Below are 17120 nucleotides of genomic sequence, written 5' to 3'. Positions count from 1 at the left end.
AACGAAGCTTCCGACCAGCCGCCGCGGCTGCGACGCACAACGTATGACCGTACAGGTCTACGTTTGGTACGGGTCTGCGCAACACGTCACTTGCTTGTTCGCATTATGATAATGTCATAAAAACCATTATTACTATACGTTATGCTACGTCACGTGGCGCCTACCGGAGTACATGACCGTCGAACTCCTGATCTTACCTTGTCATTTATATCATGCACACGCATCAGCATTCAGCAGCAGCTGCTGTGGTCTTCGGTTATGCCACCGTCGTATTTTTAATGTTTTGTTTCGTTTATATATTTTTTTTTTTTTTTTACAACGGATCGATTCCTAGTTTTATGCTGTTATTTTCTTACTCACACATACCGCGTAATACGACAATAATATATAATTATTATAGTACGTCACGATACAAACTCCGTATTATACGGACCGTACACACACTAATGGTGTTATGTTTTAGGATAAAAAGAAACACTTGGATACTTCAAAATATGTTCGTCGTACTTCGGAGAATGGAGGGAAAGACGATTAGATATTTTTTTTTATATAACAACACTCAAACTAAATAATTTATAAATTTAATGTCTCAACAAAATAAAGTAAATAGTAATCTTATATTACACTTACAAGTGTGCTAAAAAAGTATTGCGTTGACTATTTTTATTCCTTAATACAATTTGAATCTATTATATTATGATATATATAAATACTACTAACAACATCATGTTTATTACAATCTTAAAAAAAAAAAAAACATTTGTGCTTGTCGGAATTGCTTAGGGTTATACAACTAGAGATGGGGTACACATAAATATGGTAGAGCCGGGTTCCACGCACATTCATCGAATAAAGATGCCCCAAGACAGTAATACAATATTTTATAAATACACATTTGCATTTGTGCATATTATTATTATTTTTTAGTATTGAACTAAATGAAAAAATAATTATTTGCTGATTGAAAAATACTTTTGAAATATTTATAATATATAAATAAACAAGAAAAATGTACAAGATGTTTAAAAATTCCAACATAATAATTTTGTTTATGTTTAAACCCAACAAATTGAGTATAGTTTAAATTTAATTTTATATAATTTTAATACCAATGTAAACTAAATCTTTCTAAACACAAATGGTAACACATTTTTTTAAGTAGACAAAAACTTATTTTATAAAAATAATTATATTATATTTTTTGTATAATATAAAATGTCCAATCACATATTTCTTAAAAATGAACTTTATAACATCAAAATTCTCAAACAATTAAAAACCGAAAAAAATAGCTTTTGTCCACATACAGATTAAAAATTATGGCAATTTATTTTAATTTGATAACATTTATAATCAACAAAAAATAATAACAAAAGAAAAAATATAGAAAGATTAAATGTAATTGCACTTTAAAAAGAAATAAAATTCCCTATCAACCAAAAATAAATTGTCAATTAATTGGAATTAAAATTTTTTACAATAGATATGTTATTACAGTTATGTACAAGGAACATAATGAGACATAGGATAAAATGATAATGATGGTCATCATGTCAAATTTAGGGCTACCTTGTTCACTTGGATTTTTTTTTTATAATTGCAATGATAATTTGTATAATATCATAATAGCTAGAACAATCATAAAAAAATGTTTAGCAAAAATACAATATTCTTACAATTACACATTGTTATTAATGTAGTATGGTATCTTATAACATAATAAATAAACTGCCTATAGTTCTGCTCAAGCAAAAAATAATATTAAAAAAAAAAAAACATATTACTTATTAATTCATAAAATAACTAAATATTTTGACGGAGAGAAATACCTAGTTTGATTAAGCTAGATAATTCAAAATTAATTAAAGAGAACAATGTATTACAATAACAATAATTTTGTAGCCCACTTAAAATTTATACATAATTTATGTACAGAAAAAAAATGTCTTAAGATAAGACCTATTTAAATAACAATAACATGTTTAAACTTTTAATAATTATAAATTACCTTTAAGGGACGCCATTTATTTCTTGTTGATAATAATTTAATTTGGCACGCTTAGCTTGTGGTTCTTGAAAATTGTCAGAATAGTTATTATCCGGTTCTTTGGATTCTTCAAAATTGTTATCTTCAACTACTTCTTCTTCCTCTTCAACTTCTTCACCAACGACTTGTTGATTTCCATTTTCAGAAGATTCTTCAGATTTGAAATTCTTAGATGACTAAAAAAAAAATCACAAAATGATGAATAAAATAGGCTTATGTATATTACCATAAAAGAAAAAAGATACGATAAAATACCAATTTAATGTTTAATAAATTGTGAATCATATTTGTTATAATCATATTAAAATTACATAAAACACAAGACAAATAAAATTTAAAAAAAAAAGAGAGACTATTAGACAAGCATAAAATGGCAATGTTTGAGAGAAACACTATCTTCAATTAACATATTAAAATATTAGTAATGGGTGATTTTAAATAGATTAAGGACAAAGGTTGCTAAAACTAAGAAGGATTTAGGACTTTGGGAAATAGTAACAAATAGTGAAATAGACAAATGTGAATGTAAGAATCAGGATAATATATTATTAAGATATAGATAATATCATTAATATCTAATACATATTATGTTGGAGTACAACCTAGTAGGAGTCTCATGTACGTCAATCTCTCTTTGACCACTAAATGATGATATTTTAATACTAATTAGTAATTAGGTAATAGCAGCCACCAGGAAAACATGACTTTACTGATAGGTTAATTACAATAATAAAAAAGAATTTTATAGAACTAAAATCATAAAAATATGTGCTGTAATATAAACTTAATATTGCAAAATTGAAAATACACAATCAAAATAACAAAATGTACACAAAAAAAGATTATTCATAGGTTATATAGTTTAAATGTCGATAAAAATACTAAAATAAGATAAGTTTTTGTATTTATTGTGACTAGTGACAAAAAAAAAAAACAGATAAGAAATTTACTATAAATCTAGTATGAGACGTATAATAATAGATAACAAAATTGGATTTAATGACTTGCAGTAGATAAATATAGAATAAGATAATATTTTAGAATAATTTACAACGTTAACAGCAGATAATATTTTAGAATAATTTACGTTAACAGCAGATCACATTTGAGTATAGTGAATATTATAGAGCAGCGTTTCCCAAAACGTGTCCTGCGGATCTTTAGGGTTCTGTGAAACAATTTCAAGGGTTTCCAGATGTATGTGATTATTGAGATAATTATTTTATATTATTTTAAAAAAAGGGAGTTCCACGAAACACTAACTATTTTTATATGTGCCGTTAAAGTTTAGGAACCGCTGTTATAGTGTATAATTAACTGAACAAATGGTGATTTCAAAAATAAATTCTTTAAAATCAAAAAATTTAAATATTATTGTATAACATGCACATACTTATAAAATAATATTTATAAGAGACGCTAACAAAAAATAAATAGTTTAATCATAATGCATTAGATAATAAGATATAGCGCCAATAAAAAAATTAGCATCAATCAGGATATGCTACAATGCAGTAAACGCGTTAATTGCATAAATTAAAATTTTCTATAAATATATAACATTCCTTTTTTTGGTAAACTGACCTGTTCTATATTTTCTCCTGTTGTCTTTTGAGTATCATCAATAATTTCTTCATGAATATCTTGAACTCCGAATTCTCCAGATTCTATTTCTATGCCTTGAGTAGGGTTATTTTGAGATATATCCTCATGTAGTTCATTATTTTCAACTTGTTTATGATGGTTAACTGCCTTATCAATATTTAATGCATGATTCAGCTTAGAACTAGAATTGAAAACAAAAGGATTAAGAGTAATTGAAATCCATCAATTTAAATTTAATAACTTAATAACTTACGCATCAAATGTCTGATCTAAAGCTTGCACAATAACAGGAGCTTGTGGCAATAAAGACTCCTTGATTGGTGGAGGAAAGGCAATAAAGTTTAAGTTAGTTTTAGTTGTGCTTCCTATAAAAACAAACAAATTGTGTCAGTTAAATATTAATTCCTAAGAGAATATTAGTTGACTTTGAATAGATTTGAGTGGATATCATCACAATATTTTATTTATTTTCACACCCATACACAACATAAATTAAATGCATTAATGTAAAATAATCTGTTATAAAAAATTCACAAAAATAATATTCTTAAAGGTCTGTTATATAATATTATTAATTTATCATTTAACTTAAAAAAATGTTTGTCAAGTTAAATGTATATTAAATTGTTTTTAAACAATATTTTGACAATCATTTTGCATCATAAAAATAAATAATCCTTTATAATCTTTGTAATAGGTAATTTTACTTTAAAATAATTTAAAAAAATAAAAATAAAAATGGTTTTGTGAGAATGTTTTGTTTATTTTATATGTAGGTTAAAGTGACAGAAAAAAGTAGTGTTGATATCCTCTTAAGTTCTGCGCCAATAAGAGTGTTTTTTTGTTTGTAAATATTGATTTTGTATTTATATTTTTTAATAAATTATAATTACCTGACTGAGATGTTGGAAGTCCATTGTTTACTATTGTAATATGTCTAGTTGTAGATTTACTATAAGTTGTCACTGGCAAGACTAGTCGTGACTTTAAGAACGTTAATTGTTGAGGACTTTGCATTTCTAAAGTTTCATTGTTAGCTAAACAAAAATTAAAGCATTTTTTTATTAATTGTTGTTAAGATTAAGTAGTGAATATTTTTTAATTTAAAAATAAAAAAGCAATTTTTTGTTATTAGTTAACAATATAAAATAAAAAAAAATAAAATAAATATACATTATATGTATCAAAATACTCAAAAAATTATTCTGCTTCGGAATATGAAATTAAAACTATGTTGTCATTCAAAAAAGTAAAAAACTTAAAAAATATAATTTTTTAATAAAAACATTGATTTTTTAACAACTTGAAACAATGTAAAAAAAATGTTTTCAAAAACATGAATACTATTTGAAATAATGAGTGGTTTGTGATAAAAGAATCACCCTGTATGTATCATAAGCAAAATAATAACTACTCGAATAGACAAATTGTTTATGAAATTATGTTATTATTAATAAAATATAACAATTTTAAGATGTGTGCACAAGAAAGATAATTCAAGATTCATATTGTTTGTAGCATAAGGAAACTATGAAACTAAATAAATTAAATTAAAGAATAATATAATGTTGAAATTATTATCTATCAGTTAGATTTTTTAAGTTTAAAGATATATGAAATTACAAATTCAATACTCTTCTATAACCTTATCTATATTTTAAATTTTTACATAATTAAAAATATTAAAATTATATATTTAGACAAAATATATTATAATAAAAATATTGTCTATATAAATAACTGTATTTATTTTTAGTTTTTATGTGTTAATAAATCAGTAAATAAATTTTTCAATATTTCATTAAGAGGGTGTAGAATCCGCATATGTTGTCTCCGTCTTACACACGTGTGACACAGCAAATTTTTGTTCACAAGTTTCAATATTGTGCTGTTAGTTTTGATATCAGAGTGACTGACCTATTATACAATTTAAAGGTAAGATTATTATCCAGGGCCCCACATAGCCTTTTATTGATATATTTATTTTTAAGTAAGTTATGATTATTTTAAAATGTACTGTTTCAAAAAGATCATAACTTACTTGAAAATAATAATATCAATAAAAGGCTATGTATGGCCCTGGATAATAATCTTACCTTTAAATTGTATAATAGGTCAGTCACTCTGATATCAAAACTAACAGCACAATATTGAAACTTGTGAACAAAAATTTGCTGTGTCGCACGTGTGTAAGACGGAGACAACACATGCGGGTACTACATCCTCTTAATGTTGATAGATAGTTATGCCAATTGACTTACAAATCTAAGAAATGTACAAATACTTATACATATATACATTAAAATTTTTTAGAATAGGTTATAGAATAGTATTTTTAATTTTCTCGATTCAATTTTATATGATGGTTATTGTTACAAAAATCGAAATTACAAGTCCAAATAATATAAATATTAGTATGGACTGTAAGAGCACAAATTATAATGAGTAAAAAGTATAAATATGTAAATAAAGATAACATTTTATAGATTTTTTTATTACTTTTACAGAAATTTAAGAAAGCTTTTCAAAATCTAGAAAATGCATAAATAAATACTTTAATGATTAAAAACCTAAAAACAAGAAAAATACAATTTTGTATTTAGATTTATTATATCTAAAATAAGTTATTTACTAAATTATTCAAAAATATCGAGCAAATGTATGAAGTCTCTAAACCTATATCTATTACTTGAAAATAAATTTTAAGAATAATTATTAGCTAATACCATATAAGTATATAACCAGAGAATACATTAAACCAGCAGTTCTCAAACTGTGGTACGCGAAAGACTACATGGTGCTATGCGGAGGGCCGCTTTTGGATAATAAACCCATTTAATTATTTAATTCATATCTTATTTTAAAAAGCTAATAAATAAAAAATTATTATACTGTAGTTGTAGTATTTGTACTGCCTTATTATTAAAGAAAAAAATGTATTTAACAGTACAATTTGGATTTTGGATTGTTCTATTTATAGTCATTAGTGGTACGCGACTGATTGATATATGCGTAAGTGGTACGTAAAACAAGTTTGAGAATCGTCGTGTTAAACAGTAATACATTGAATTTAAATACATTTTAGTATTATGTAACATACATTTTAATTATATAAGAATTATTACCTGTTGATGAGACATAGTGAAGCACACCAACACCATTTGTATGAGAAATTTTATTTGGTGATTTAATTTGGTTTGAGATAGAATTTGTCAGACAAACTTCATCTTGTTGTTGGTCTGAAGAAGATACTGGAGGCGATGGTGAAGTTTCTCTAGATAACGAATCTGCAATTGATAATTCGCCACCAGTAATGTGACTTGGTGATGGAGGAGCACTTCTAAAATAAGATTAAATTAATCAATGATATAACTTAGATGTTAAATTTTTAATAAACTATTTAAATATTAAATTAAATTACCTTGAGGACATTCCAAATGAGTTATGAAGCCTAAAACTAGGCACTCCTCTTATACGTCTACGTCGAAAAGCTTGCTCAATCAATTTTTGTTCAGATGAAGGATCAATTCTCCAAAAAGCTCCTTTTCCAGGTTCTTCTTGTGAACGAGGAACCTTAATAAAAATGGAAAAAAAACAATTAGTTACCTAAAAGGAAATTCTGTAACAATTTAAATAAGCATATCTAATTTTTTGTATATCATTTTTTTTTAATTATTAGGAGTCACTTTATAATAAAATTTCTTAAATCACTTCTCATAATATTTTGAATATATTTTTTAAAAATTCACAGAATTAAAATTAGTATATTTTAGGTAGTAATAATTTAGTAACGAATTTTACTTTTTATTAAATTTTACCTTATCTAACTATAGTAAACTAATTACCTTTATAAAATATCGATTCAATGACAGGTTGTGTCTTATAGAGTTTTGCCATCCTTTATCCACGAATCGATAATAAGGATAATTTTTGGTAATATAGGAATAAATTCCACTTAAAGTAAGCTGACGATCAGAAGCTGAAGCAACAGCTTGTACAATGAGTTGAGCATATGAATAAGGTGGTTTGGACTCATCTTTAGATTTTGCATTAGAATTACTATTATTGTTATTTATAGGTGTTGATCTATCTTGGATCACAGTTTCAGGAGGACTGTAATTTTGTCCTGTGGATGTTGATGTACCATTTCTATAAAAATCACCAACAAATGGTTCATTACCAATGCTAACATCAAAAACAGTTGCATCTAATGGGCTAGTTTCTTCATCTCGGCTATTCTGACTAGACATATTATTTATGTGTTTACTAAACAAACAATTTACACATAAATTATTAACATAAATATATTAATGAAAAATTCACACAAAAATCTTACTTTTCTTCTACATAAATAGCAGATGATGTGGGTGTAGAAATTACACCTATTTGACCAGGATGAGCTACTGCAGCAGCATATGCTGCCATTTGCAAATCTGGTCCAAGTGTATGTCGATTGTGTCCTCCTCTAGGACTAGTTGGACATGAATTTGCAGCACTAAACAAATAAAAATCATAAAATAAATGTGTCTATTGTCAGTTCACATTAAGAGTATTACTCAGGGGCGGTACAGGTTTGTCTGATTGCAACTATTATGCATGACAATGAGCCCACCACCGCTAATAAATACTCTTAGTAATAAAGACTTAAGTTTTATTTTGCATTTTCATTTTTTTAAATTATCTTACCAACATATTCTTTATTTTTTTTATTAAAGTAAAAACAATTAATAAATATGAATTGTAGAAAAAAATAACTAATAAATAAAATAAAAATAAAGATATAACTAATTTTTATTGAAACATTTAGTTATAAATTCTCTAATAATTAGTAAAATATAATAATAATAATAATTATAATAACAAAGCTTTTTATACACATTTATATATATTAAATAGAAATTGATCACATTGTATCAATCTAATTAATAATATTATAATTATATATTTATATAATATATTATTATATTATTTATAAAAAAAATATGTTTAAATTCAATTTATGCTCACCTTAAAGTACCAGTAGGAGATGGAAAAGGACTCATAAATCTATTTTCCTTTGACAAATATGTTGAAGGCTCTTGTTTGATGACTTGAGGAGGAATATTTATACTCAATGGACTTGCATAACTTCTTGAAGGTGTTGCAATTGATCTAGTTTGAGTTTGAATAAATGTATTCTGAAGTACAGGAGGTGGTGCCATTTCATCTATCAATGAATAAAACACTAGCCGAATTGTTGTGCTAGGAAATCGCATTAAACACCTACAGAAAACAAAATAATTACTATAAAATTTTTTGCATTATTAGATTAATAAATAATTTTAATTGATTAATGTTTATTTATTTTTTTTTTTTGCAAAAATTAATTATAAGAAAATATAAGAAACTACTAGTTCTAATAAGACATATTAAACCTTGTATTAAACAATAAGTACCTATTATTGATAAATAGTACCTAAATATCGAAACACAGATAATCAATGGAGTAATTAATTATTTAAAATTGAACATATACTGCGTACTGCGTAGGTAATGATATAAAATAAATACAAGTCTTGTAATCAAAATAGATGTTGCAATTGTATCTTCAGACTAATATTAAAAATATATTAAAAGTCTATGAGTGGTAATAATAGTATAACACTATTTAAAATACTGTATTATTATTCATTAATATTAAAAACCAATTGTATATTCATCTAGTACTTTTTCCTTAAAATGAATGTTTATGTGTTTATTTGTAGCTAGTAATAATCATTGGTTTAAAACTAATATTTTTATCAGACATATAAATGGTATTTTACATTTATGAATAATTCTTATTGCAAAAGCTAACAGTTTAAAAACATATTTGACTTTGTAATGTAAAAAAATTAACAATTCTAATTTTATATTTAATGAAATATTTAAGTATGTACTATTTAAGTTTACGTAATTCAACAAATATTGTTTAATGACTAAAAACCACACAAATCAAAATTAATATATACAAATACAATATTAAAATTAGACTTTATAAGATTTATTGAACTATATTTTATAATTATTTTAGATATAGATTAATTAAAGGTAATGTGAACAATAATTATATTAATTCCTGTGTGTAATATACTTTAACTATTATATTAAGTATTTAATACATATAGTTTGACCAATTATATTGTGAGGTATTGAGATCTCAAACAATGATGAATTTTGTGTATATATATATTTTTTTAAACTCAATTCTTTATTCAGCAATCTGTTACAAATTAGAACAATAAACCTAATTGATAGGATAATAATAACACAGGAATAACGGAATGAAGAGAACTCCCATTGGAAATACTTCGTCAAGGAATTTTGTATATCTAGTATAGTTTTATTTAGACTTAAACGATGTGGTTTGATACTTATATGGGGAAATTCACAAAATACTAAATACTTTTTAAAACATCAATGGAATTGTAAGCTGAAAATAAGGGTGATAAAACCTAATGTGTTTAGAGAGAAGCAAGTCGGTGGTCAAGTGTCATTAGAACGTTTTGTTAATACACCGATGATTGGGGTGGCTGTCGGACCCAGAACCTAATGCTGTGTTCGTGAGTCCGGCGAATCTGAACGATGATAAGGGAAAATATTTTTTTATGCGTCGCATGCGCGTGTACGAACAACAATCGACAATTTTGAACTTTGGCAACAGGGAGACCTTGAAAACCCGTTACACACGCACACACTTGCGCGCAGCCATTTATAACCAAACAACAAAAACACGTTATCATCGATCGCCCGTAACAACGTCGTGTCTCCCGATTCGTTTATCATTTCGTTTGGGAAACAAAACGTTGTGTGTAAACACAGCGGCCGCCGGGCCGGATCGAACTGATCGACGGGGGGAAGGGAAGAGGGGCGGCGCCGCGTGCGATTTTTTAGCGTAGATCAAAAAATATAAATCGAAATGGAAAAAATCAAATGCCGGGATGGTATCGTCAACGACGACCGTAAGCAAAGACCGGGTATTGGCGCACAGAGCCGGCGACGGCCTTTGCTGCGGGCCGCCGCCACCACGACCACCGTCCGGGTACCGTACCTCCTGGGCAGCTGTAGCGCCGGGGCGCCCTTCCGCTGGAACACGCCGTCCACGAACACGCCGTTCTTGCCGTGGCACGTCAGATAGAAGTTTGGGTGTTCGTAGAGTACGTCCAGGTGACGCCGCGATATGAAGCTCGAGTGGCCCATGTTGACGTCCACCTGGCCCTTGGAGCTATTCCGGCCGATGACGATGCGCTTCTGCCGGATCAGGTACTCGAGCTCGCGACCCTCGAGCTTGGCGATCACGCCCGTCACGTCCTGGTCCGGGGCCCATTGCACGTTAGTTGGGCTACCGGGCATAGACTTGAGCGCGTGCAGCGTCCAATCCGTGTCGGACATGGTCCCCGCGTGCTGCACACGTAGCACCGTGTCGGCTGATGCTGCTGCGACGGAGGTGTGCGTGTGGCGTGTACACTGCACTTCGGCGGGCGGCGACGGCGATATGCGATATCGCGACGGACGACGATAGAGACGATAACACGCGACGACGATATCGCGCGGTACGGTGGCGGTTGTTCGTTTCGATGCTGCGGCGGCGTTGTGGTCGTCGGGCCCGGGCGAGTGTAGGCGAGTAACCTGCACCGGTGTGTGTGCACGAGACGTACTCGGCGCGGCGGAATCGACGACGCGTTACGCGCACACGCACAGTCGACGGCCGTGTACAGACGTTCCGACCGCAACAGACGGAGACAGAATGATGGTCGGACGTGATGGTGAGCGAGTGGAAGACGGCGAGGAGTGAGGGAGTGAGCGAGACCGCGAGAGTTGCTGCTGCTGCTGTTATTTTTTTTTTCCCCGAAACGGCGGCGATGACGGACAGCGACGCGAACGACGAAAAACCAAAGTACGAGTGCGAATGAACGTGTGCGTGTGTGTATGTGTGTGAGTGCGTGCGCGTGACTCCTTGTGGCGTGTGTGTGTGCGCGCGCGCGCTGGCGCGATAGTGTGCGTGTGCTTGGGCGCGGGGGACGGCGGCGGCGGTGTGCCCGTTTGTTTACCAGCAGATGACCGGCGGCCTCGGGTGGAGGGTGTGTACCACGTGACGATCGAACTGCTGCGGCGGCCGGTGCTGCTGTTGACGTCGAGTGGCGGTGACGGTGACGATGTGGGCGGCGGTGTCGTCGTCGATCGTCGGACACGCGTCGAACCGACGACGAAATCCCACGGCGGCGGCGGCGGCGCGCGCGCCGGTTTATCGTTTTTTATATAATTCTTTCCCGCGTCCGTCCGCCCACCAGCCCAATGTTCCGTCACTGTTTCTCGGCAGTCGACGTAACGACGTTTTCTTCTGTTTTATTAAATTTTTTTTGGGGTTATGACGGTACTCTACGCGGGCTGCACACACCGTTGTCGCGCCGGCCGATCGCGTTTTTGATTATAAATAACTGTAGAAGACAAGCATGACAATATTATTTGTAATTTACAAGTAGGAATATCGTTGTCGTTAGCGTCGAAATGAAGTTTCAGATTAAGCGCGTGTGCGACCACCAGTTTGAGTTTGACTGTAAATTTGCTTCGCTCCTCATTCTGAGTATGTGTACACTTAGTTCCCCGCTGACGACGGATCTACCAATCAACACGGACTTAGGAATAGAAAAATATTATTTTTATCGTAATATATGCTATTATATAATATTATTGTCTTAAAAAATACGATACACACAAGTCGGTCCGCGAATGTGTGTGTGCGTTACTATCGACTATCGTCGGAATCGTGATTCGGGGAGCTATCGCAGAGTATCGCCCATAGTTTGGCCTATCAATCTCCAACGACTAATAAATGTTACGTAATAGTGTAATACGTACTACGTACACTTAATAATATACATACATATATATATAATACCGATACATGTATAGTACTGATAATAATAATAATAATAATAATAATAACAGTGGTAATGACGACGGCAGCGCGTGCGCCCGACAAGGACAGAAATAAGAATACACGATCACTGTGTGTGTGTGTGTGTGAGCCGGGCTCGCGCGCACGCACATGCGCGTAGTTGGCTAGGAAATACGATGTGTTGTGTGTGTTCGTTTTGCGCATGCGTGTAAGTCACCATGGACGAATGTGTGCGCGCGCGCATACGCTCGTTTCGGCACAAAACAAAAAACAGCTGAGATTGCTGCCGCCCGGTGGACGAGTCATGATCAACTCGTCCGGTTTTTTTTATCACCACTGTGTACACACTCCAAAAACGTTGTAAACGAGAGCGTGGTCTCAAAGAGGTTGTAAATCTATCCACCGTATGGTACAACATTACAGTCTGTCGCACTTGTACAGCACAGCTGCTCAGGCCGCAGCACGGCGTGTTCGGCGACGGTGACGTCGTACGACACTCGGTCAACGCCACCGCTGTTGTTTGTGTTCTACTCTTTAGACGACTTATTATTTGTACTATTATTATTGTTATTCGGTCGTTTCCCTCTGCCCTCCCATCTACAACACTCGTCGCGTTTTCATTTACCTGATCATCCGTCCGACCATACCTATCTATAAAAACGCTCGTCTGTTGTTATTCTTATTATTACTATTAATATTATTATTGTTGTTATTGTTATTGCGCCGCTTGTATTCTGTTGAATAGGTTCACAGTACAAACACGCACACACACGCACTTATCTGCGTTATTGTGTATGTATTGTAATTATGGTGTCGGGTCTCCGATAATATTATTATGTGCTCACCACTCTTCGAAAGATTATAATATTAGTAAAAGTATATTATAATATTGCCCACCACGGCAAACGACGAAAATCGAATTACAGATAACAAGAAAAAAAAATATCACTATCGATAAAAGCAGAGTATTAGAGAGTAATAAATAAAAGCCGTGGCATCGCGTAATTTAATGCTTTTTTTTTTGTATGCGATACACCATAATATTATTATTTATATTTCTATATAAGATCCATCATCGCCGGCACTTGGGCGGCGCACCTACCGCGTTGTTCGTGCACACGTCATGACAATACGTCTTAGAGTATTGTTGCGATCGAGCGCCGTTTTTTAATTTTTCACACCGTCTGGCAAACCGAACGAAATTCGACCGAAAAAAAAAATATCCGATCGACGAGGTTATATGTGCTTATCTGGGGCCGAGTCCGCGTTTATTTTTATACACGTGACACACGTCATCCCGCCGGCCGTGCTTAGGAAATGGGAAATCTGAAAACCCATTACGGACGTGACGTTTACTTGATGTATTGGTCGGAGGAAAAAAACCATGAAAATAAGCAAAATAAAAAGACTAATTAAAATAAATTAGTCAAATTAAAAATAAGCCTAAAAAAATTGAATAGTACACATTTTTAATAATTTACATGTTTAATCATTTTGAATTTCTCTCTTATTATTAGACCTATATTGGCTATATTTATTGTGATTTGTGATCTATATCAGTTATGGTTATCTGTAGCAAAAACCCACAAAAGTTATCAAATCAATGTCATCATTAATGTTGTCTATAAAGTGTACAATATATAGCGTGTAATGTGTATACTATATACTATAATATTGTATAATAATATACATGTTGTGTAGAGGTAGATAGTTAATTTTTTCTATAAATTAATATATTATACTATTTGTAATTTTTAGTTTTTGTATTAAACATAGAAAAACAAGTGCATTTTTTTAATCAAATGTTTTTTTCTTGGACTATTTTTAATTTGTTTTTTTGGGGAGTTTTTTTCTGTTTTTAACGGTCACTTGGTGTACCTATTATAGACTATAAAATCATTAAATCAAAATGCGAGTGTATGCAACGTGTGCGACGTGCGTAATGTGTATATATGTGTACCTCTCCTAAGTTCTTATCCTACTGTGATTTTAATTTTAAATTACCTAAATATCAGAAATGATCAATGCCCAATTCTGTGGTAATTTAAGTAAATTTATAAATTAATTATTTTCAATACGGTATAATAAGGTGCCATATAGAGTATAGTTAAAAAGTTAAAAAAAAAGTTTATTAAATTCACTTATTGTATAAAAATAAAATTACAGATCGTATGCATTCCAATATTTAAATATGTAGTTATGTAATGTTTAAACTGTTGGCAGGACAGTGCTATGGGAGCAGTTATGTTGTACAATGGACGAACACCGAAAGACTGATGTTTTTAGTTTTTACTCGATAAATATTTGAATTGAACAATTGCGAATCGAATCACAAGTGATATTAATTTACAAATTACAATAGATTACTTATATTGAATAACATAAAAATCAATAAAACAAAACGTAGGATTTCAATTTTATTTCAATTTTATTAGATTAAAATATTAGTAAATAGGTACAATAATAATAATATTATAATAAAATATCATTTAGAATTTCGATTAGTTTATGTAGTTTGTTTTTACATTGATTTCATGTAGACAATGCGTGTTGTCATTTTGAACCAATTGAGAAAACACAGAATGATGCCCAAGACGTGTTTTCATTTAAATTAATTGCAATTTGATATCATGAATCATGATAGAATATTATTTAGACGACTTGCACTTTGAATTTAAATTCGATTTATTGAACGCAAGTGTATAGTATTTTATAAATAAAGAATACTAATATAAAAGTTAATTGACTTCAATGGTGTTTATTGAATAGTAAATGTAAAACTGTTATATTTGATATGTAATTTGTTAGATTAAAATGTGGATGGATAAAAAAATATTTTAAAATAAATAAATAGACAGGAGTAGGATGAGGTCCCTATGAATAATAAATAATATTGTTTGCAATTACATAAAAACACACCGAAAAAGTGGAAAATAATGTTCATTATTACATTAAATAATTCTGTTAATACTTTTTTTTATTGTAATGTTTATATTTTTTAAATAATACTTCAATAGTTCTCAATTGATATGTTATGAATGAAAAATGAATCTATAGGTTATAGGTACTTATATTATTCATTAGTTTGTTATATATTTACATAATACACACAGCTATAGCCTATAGCCTATAATATAGTATTAGTATCAAGTATAGAGTACTTGATGGTAATTTAATTACCTATTTGTCTGCAGAAAATAAATGTTGAAATGTAGCTGAATTTCATATTACTATAGAGTTGAGTATATTTAGTAGAAGTACCTAACGCAATTAACTAAAATAGTATAATGGTACGATTTCATTTTATTATTCTGTTAGATTTTATCGTGTTTACAATGTTTACATTGCTATATTATTGTTGTTATTCAGCGGCTGATCTATAAGTGGAATGGGAAGGGATAAGGCAACAAACAAAAAAATATATTTTTTTTTTTTTACACATTATAATGCCTATTTATTTATAAACCTATGAGTTAAGAGGGATAACCTCCTTATCCCCCCTTAATATTCTATCCAGTACCAGTTGTTATGTGAAGGTGTGCATACTACGCATAGATTATATTATTATTGTAATTTTAGATTTACGAATAAATTATACTACGATATTTATTCTATCTTTTGTTGGTGCTATTATAAATTCTTTTTTCTTTACTTTAATATTTTTGAAAATGTTAGTTTCTAATTTAATATATTTTATAGCATTTTTTAAATGACTAACATTCTAGCCTAGTAGAGTCACGGACTACACTGTAAATATAATCTGAGCTAAAGATATATTAATCAATAATAATTGATTGGAGGAGGGTCAATAGTGTTACTCGATGATTTAATTGTGCTTCTAAATCTATAGTTAAAACCATAAATATAATTTTACAAGAGACACTAAAAATATGGTATTTAGTAAATACTATTTACCAACATAATTGGTTTAATTTAATAAGTATTTTTTTTTATTCTATGATAATGATTAATGGATGCATTAATTAATAATCTTCTGAATTGACTCGGAAATTATTAATAACATAATCAAAATTATCTTTATTTTTGACCAATTGACCACATAACTATGGAAGGATTTTTAATTATTGTGATTTGTATTAGGGTTATAGTACCATTGATTATAAAAACTGAGTAGTATAAACAGTATAGTATTTATAATCAATGATAGTACTTAATACGTTTTGGCATTATATAGTATTATTTACAGTCTTGTTTCGTTATACTCTGTTTTATTTTTAAGCGTTTCAAATTTCAAAATGCAATACAAACGAACGATGTAAAAGTGGGTATCATTTAGATATACGGTAGGTGTCAAGTGGGTCACTGTAATGGATGTGTTAAATTTCAATTCAATGATATATCAATACAAAAAACGATTCTGAGCAGACCTACTGTCAGCCTATATCATTAAGTATATTTTGTACATATGATATGTTTTTTGATATGTCTATATTTAAAGTAATTTATTTTACTATTTGTATTCAAATAGGTTGATTTAATTCTTTTCCAAAAACATAGGTAGCATTATATAATTATAATACCTATTATATA

General features: G+C 30.4%; 1 protein-coding gene across 1 annotated transcript; it reads right to left on the bottom strand.

The window, feature by feature from the left end:
* Positions 1-565: 565 nt before the first annotated feature.
* Positions 566-12402, bottom strand: LOC132917357 (forkhead box protein K2). Its single transcript, XM_060978065.1, has 11 exons — positions 10722-12402; positions 8660-8914; positions 7989-8147; positions 7498-7918; positions 7074-7225; positions 6778-6992; positions 4546-4689; positions 3906-4017; positions 3632-3833; positions 2009-2223; positions 566-1629 (listed from the first exon to the last, which is right to left on the bottom strand). The coding sequence occupies exons 1-10, from the start codon at positions 11060-11062 to the stop codon at positions 2011-2013; spliced, it is 2214 nt and encodes a 737-aa protein (XP_060834048.1). The 5' UTR covers positions 11063-12402; the 3' UTR covers positions 566-1629; positions 2009-2010.
* Between the last annotated feature and the right edge of the window lie 4718 nt (positions 12403-17120).

The sequence above is a fragment of the Rhopalosiphum padi genome, chromosome 1, assembly GCF_020882245.1.
Source record: "Rhopalosiphum padi isolate XX-2018 chromosome 1, ASM2088224v1, whole genome shotgun sequence".
NCBI lineage: Eukaryota > Metazoa > Arthropoda > Insecta > Hemiptera > Aphididae > Rhopalosiphum > Rhopalosiphum padi.
Note: the sequence above shows the minus strand (reverse complement) of the source record. Positions and strands in the feature narration are given on the sequence as shown.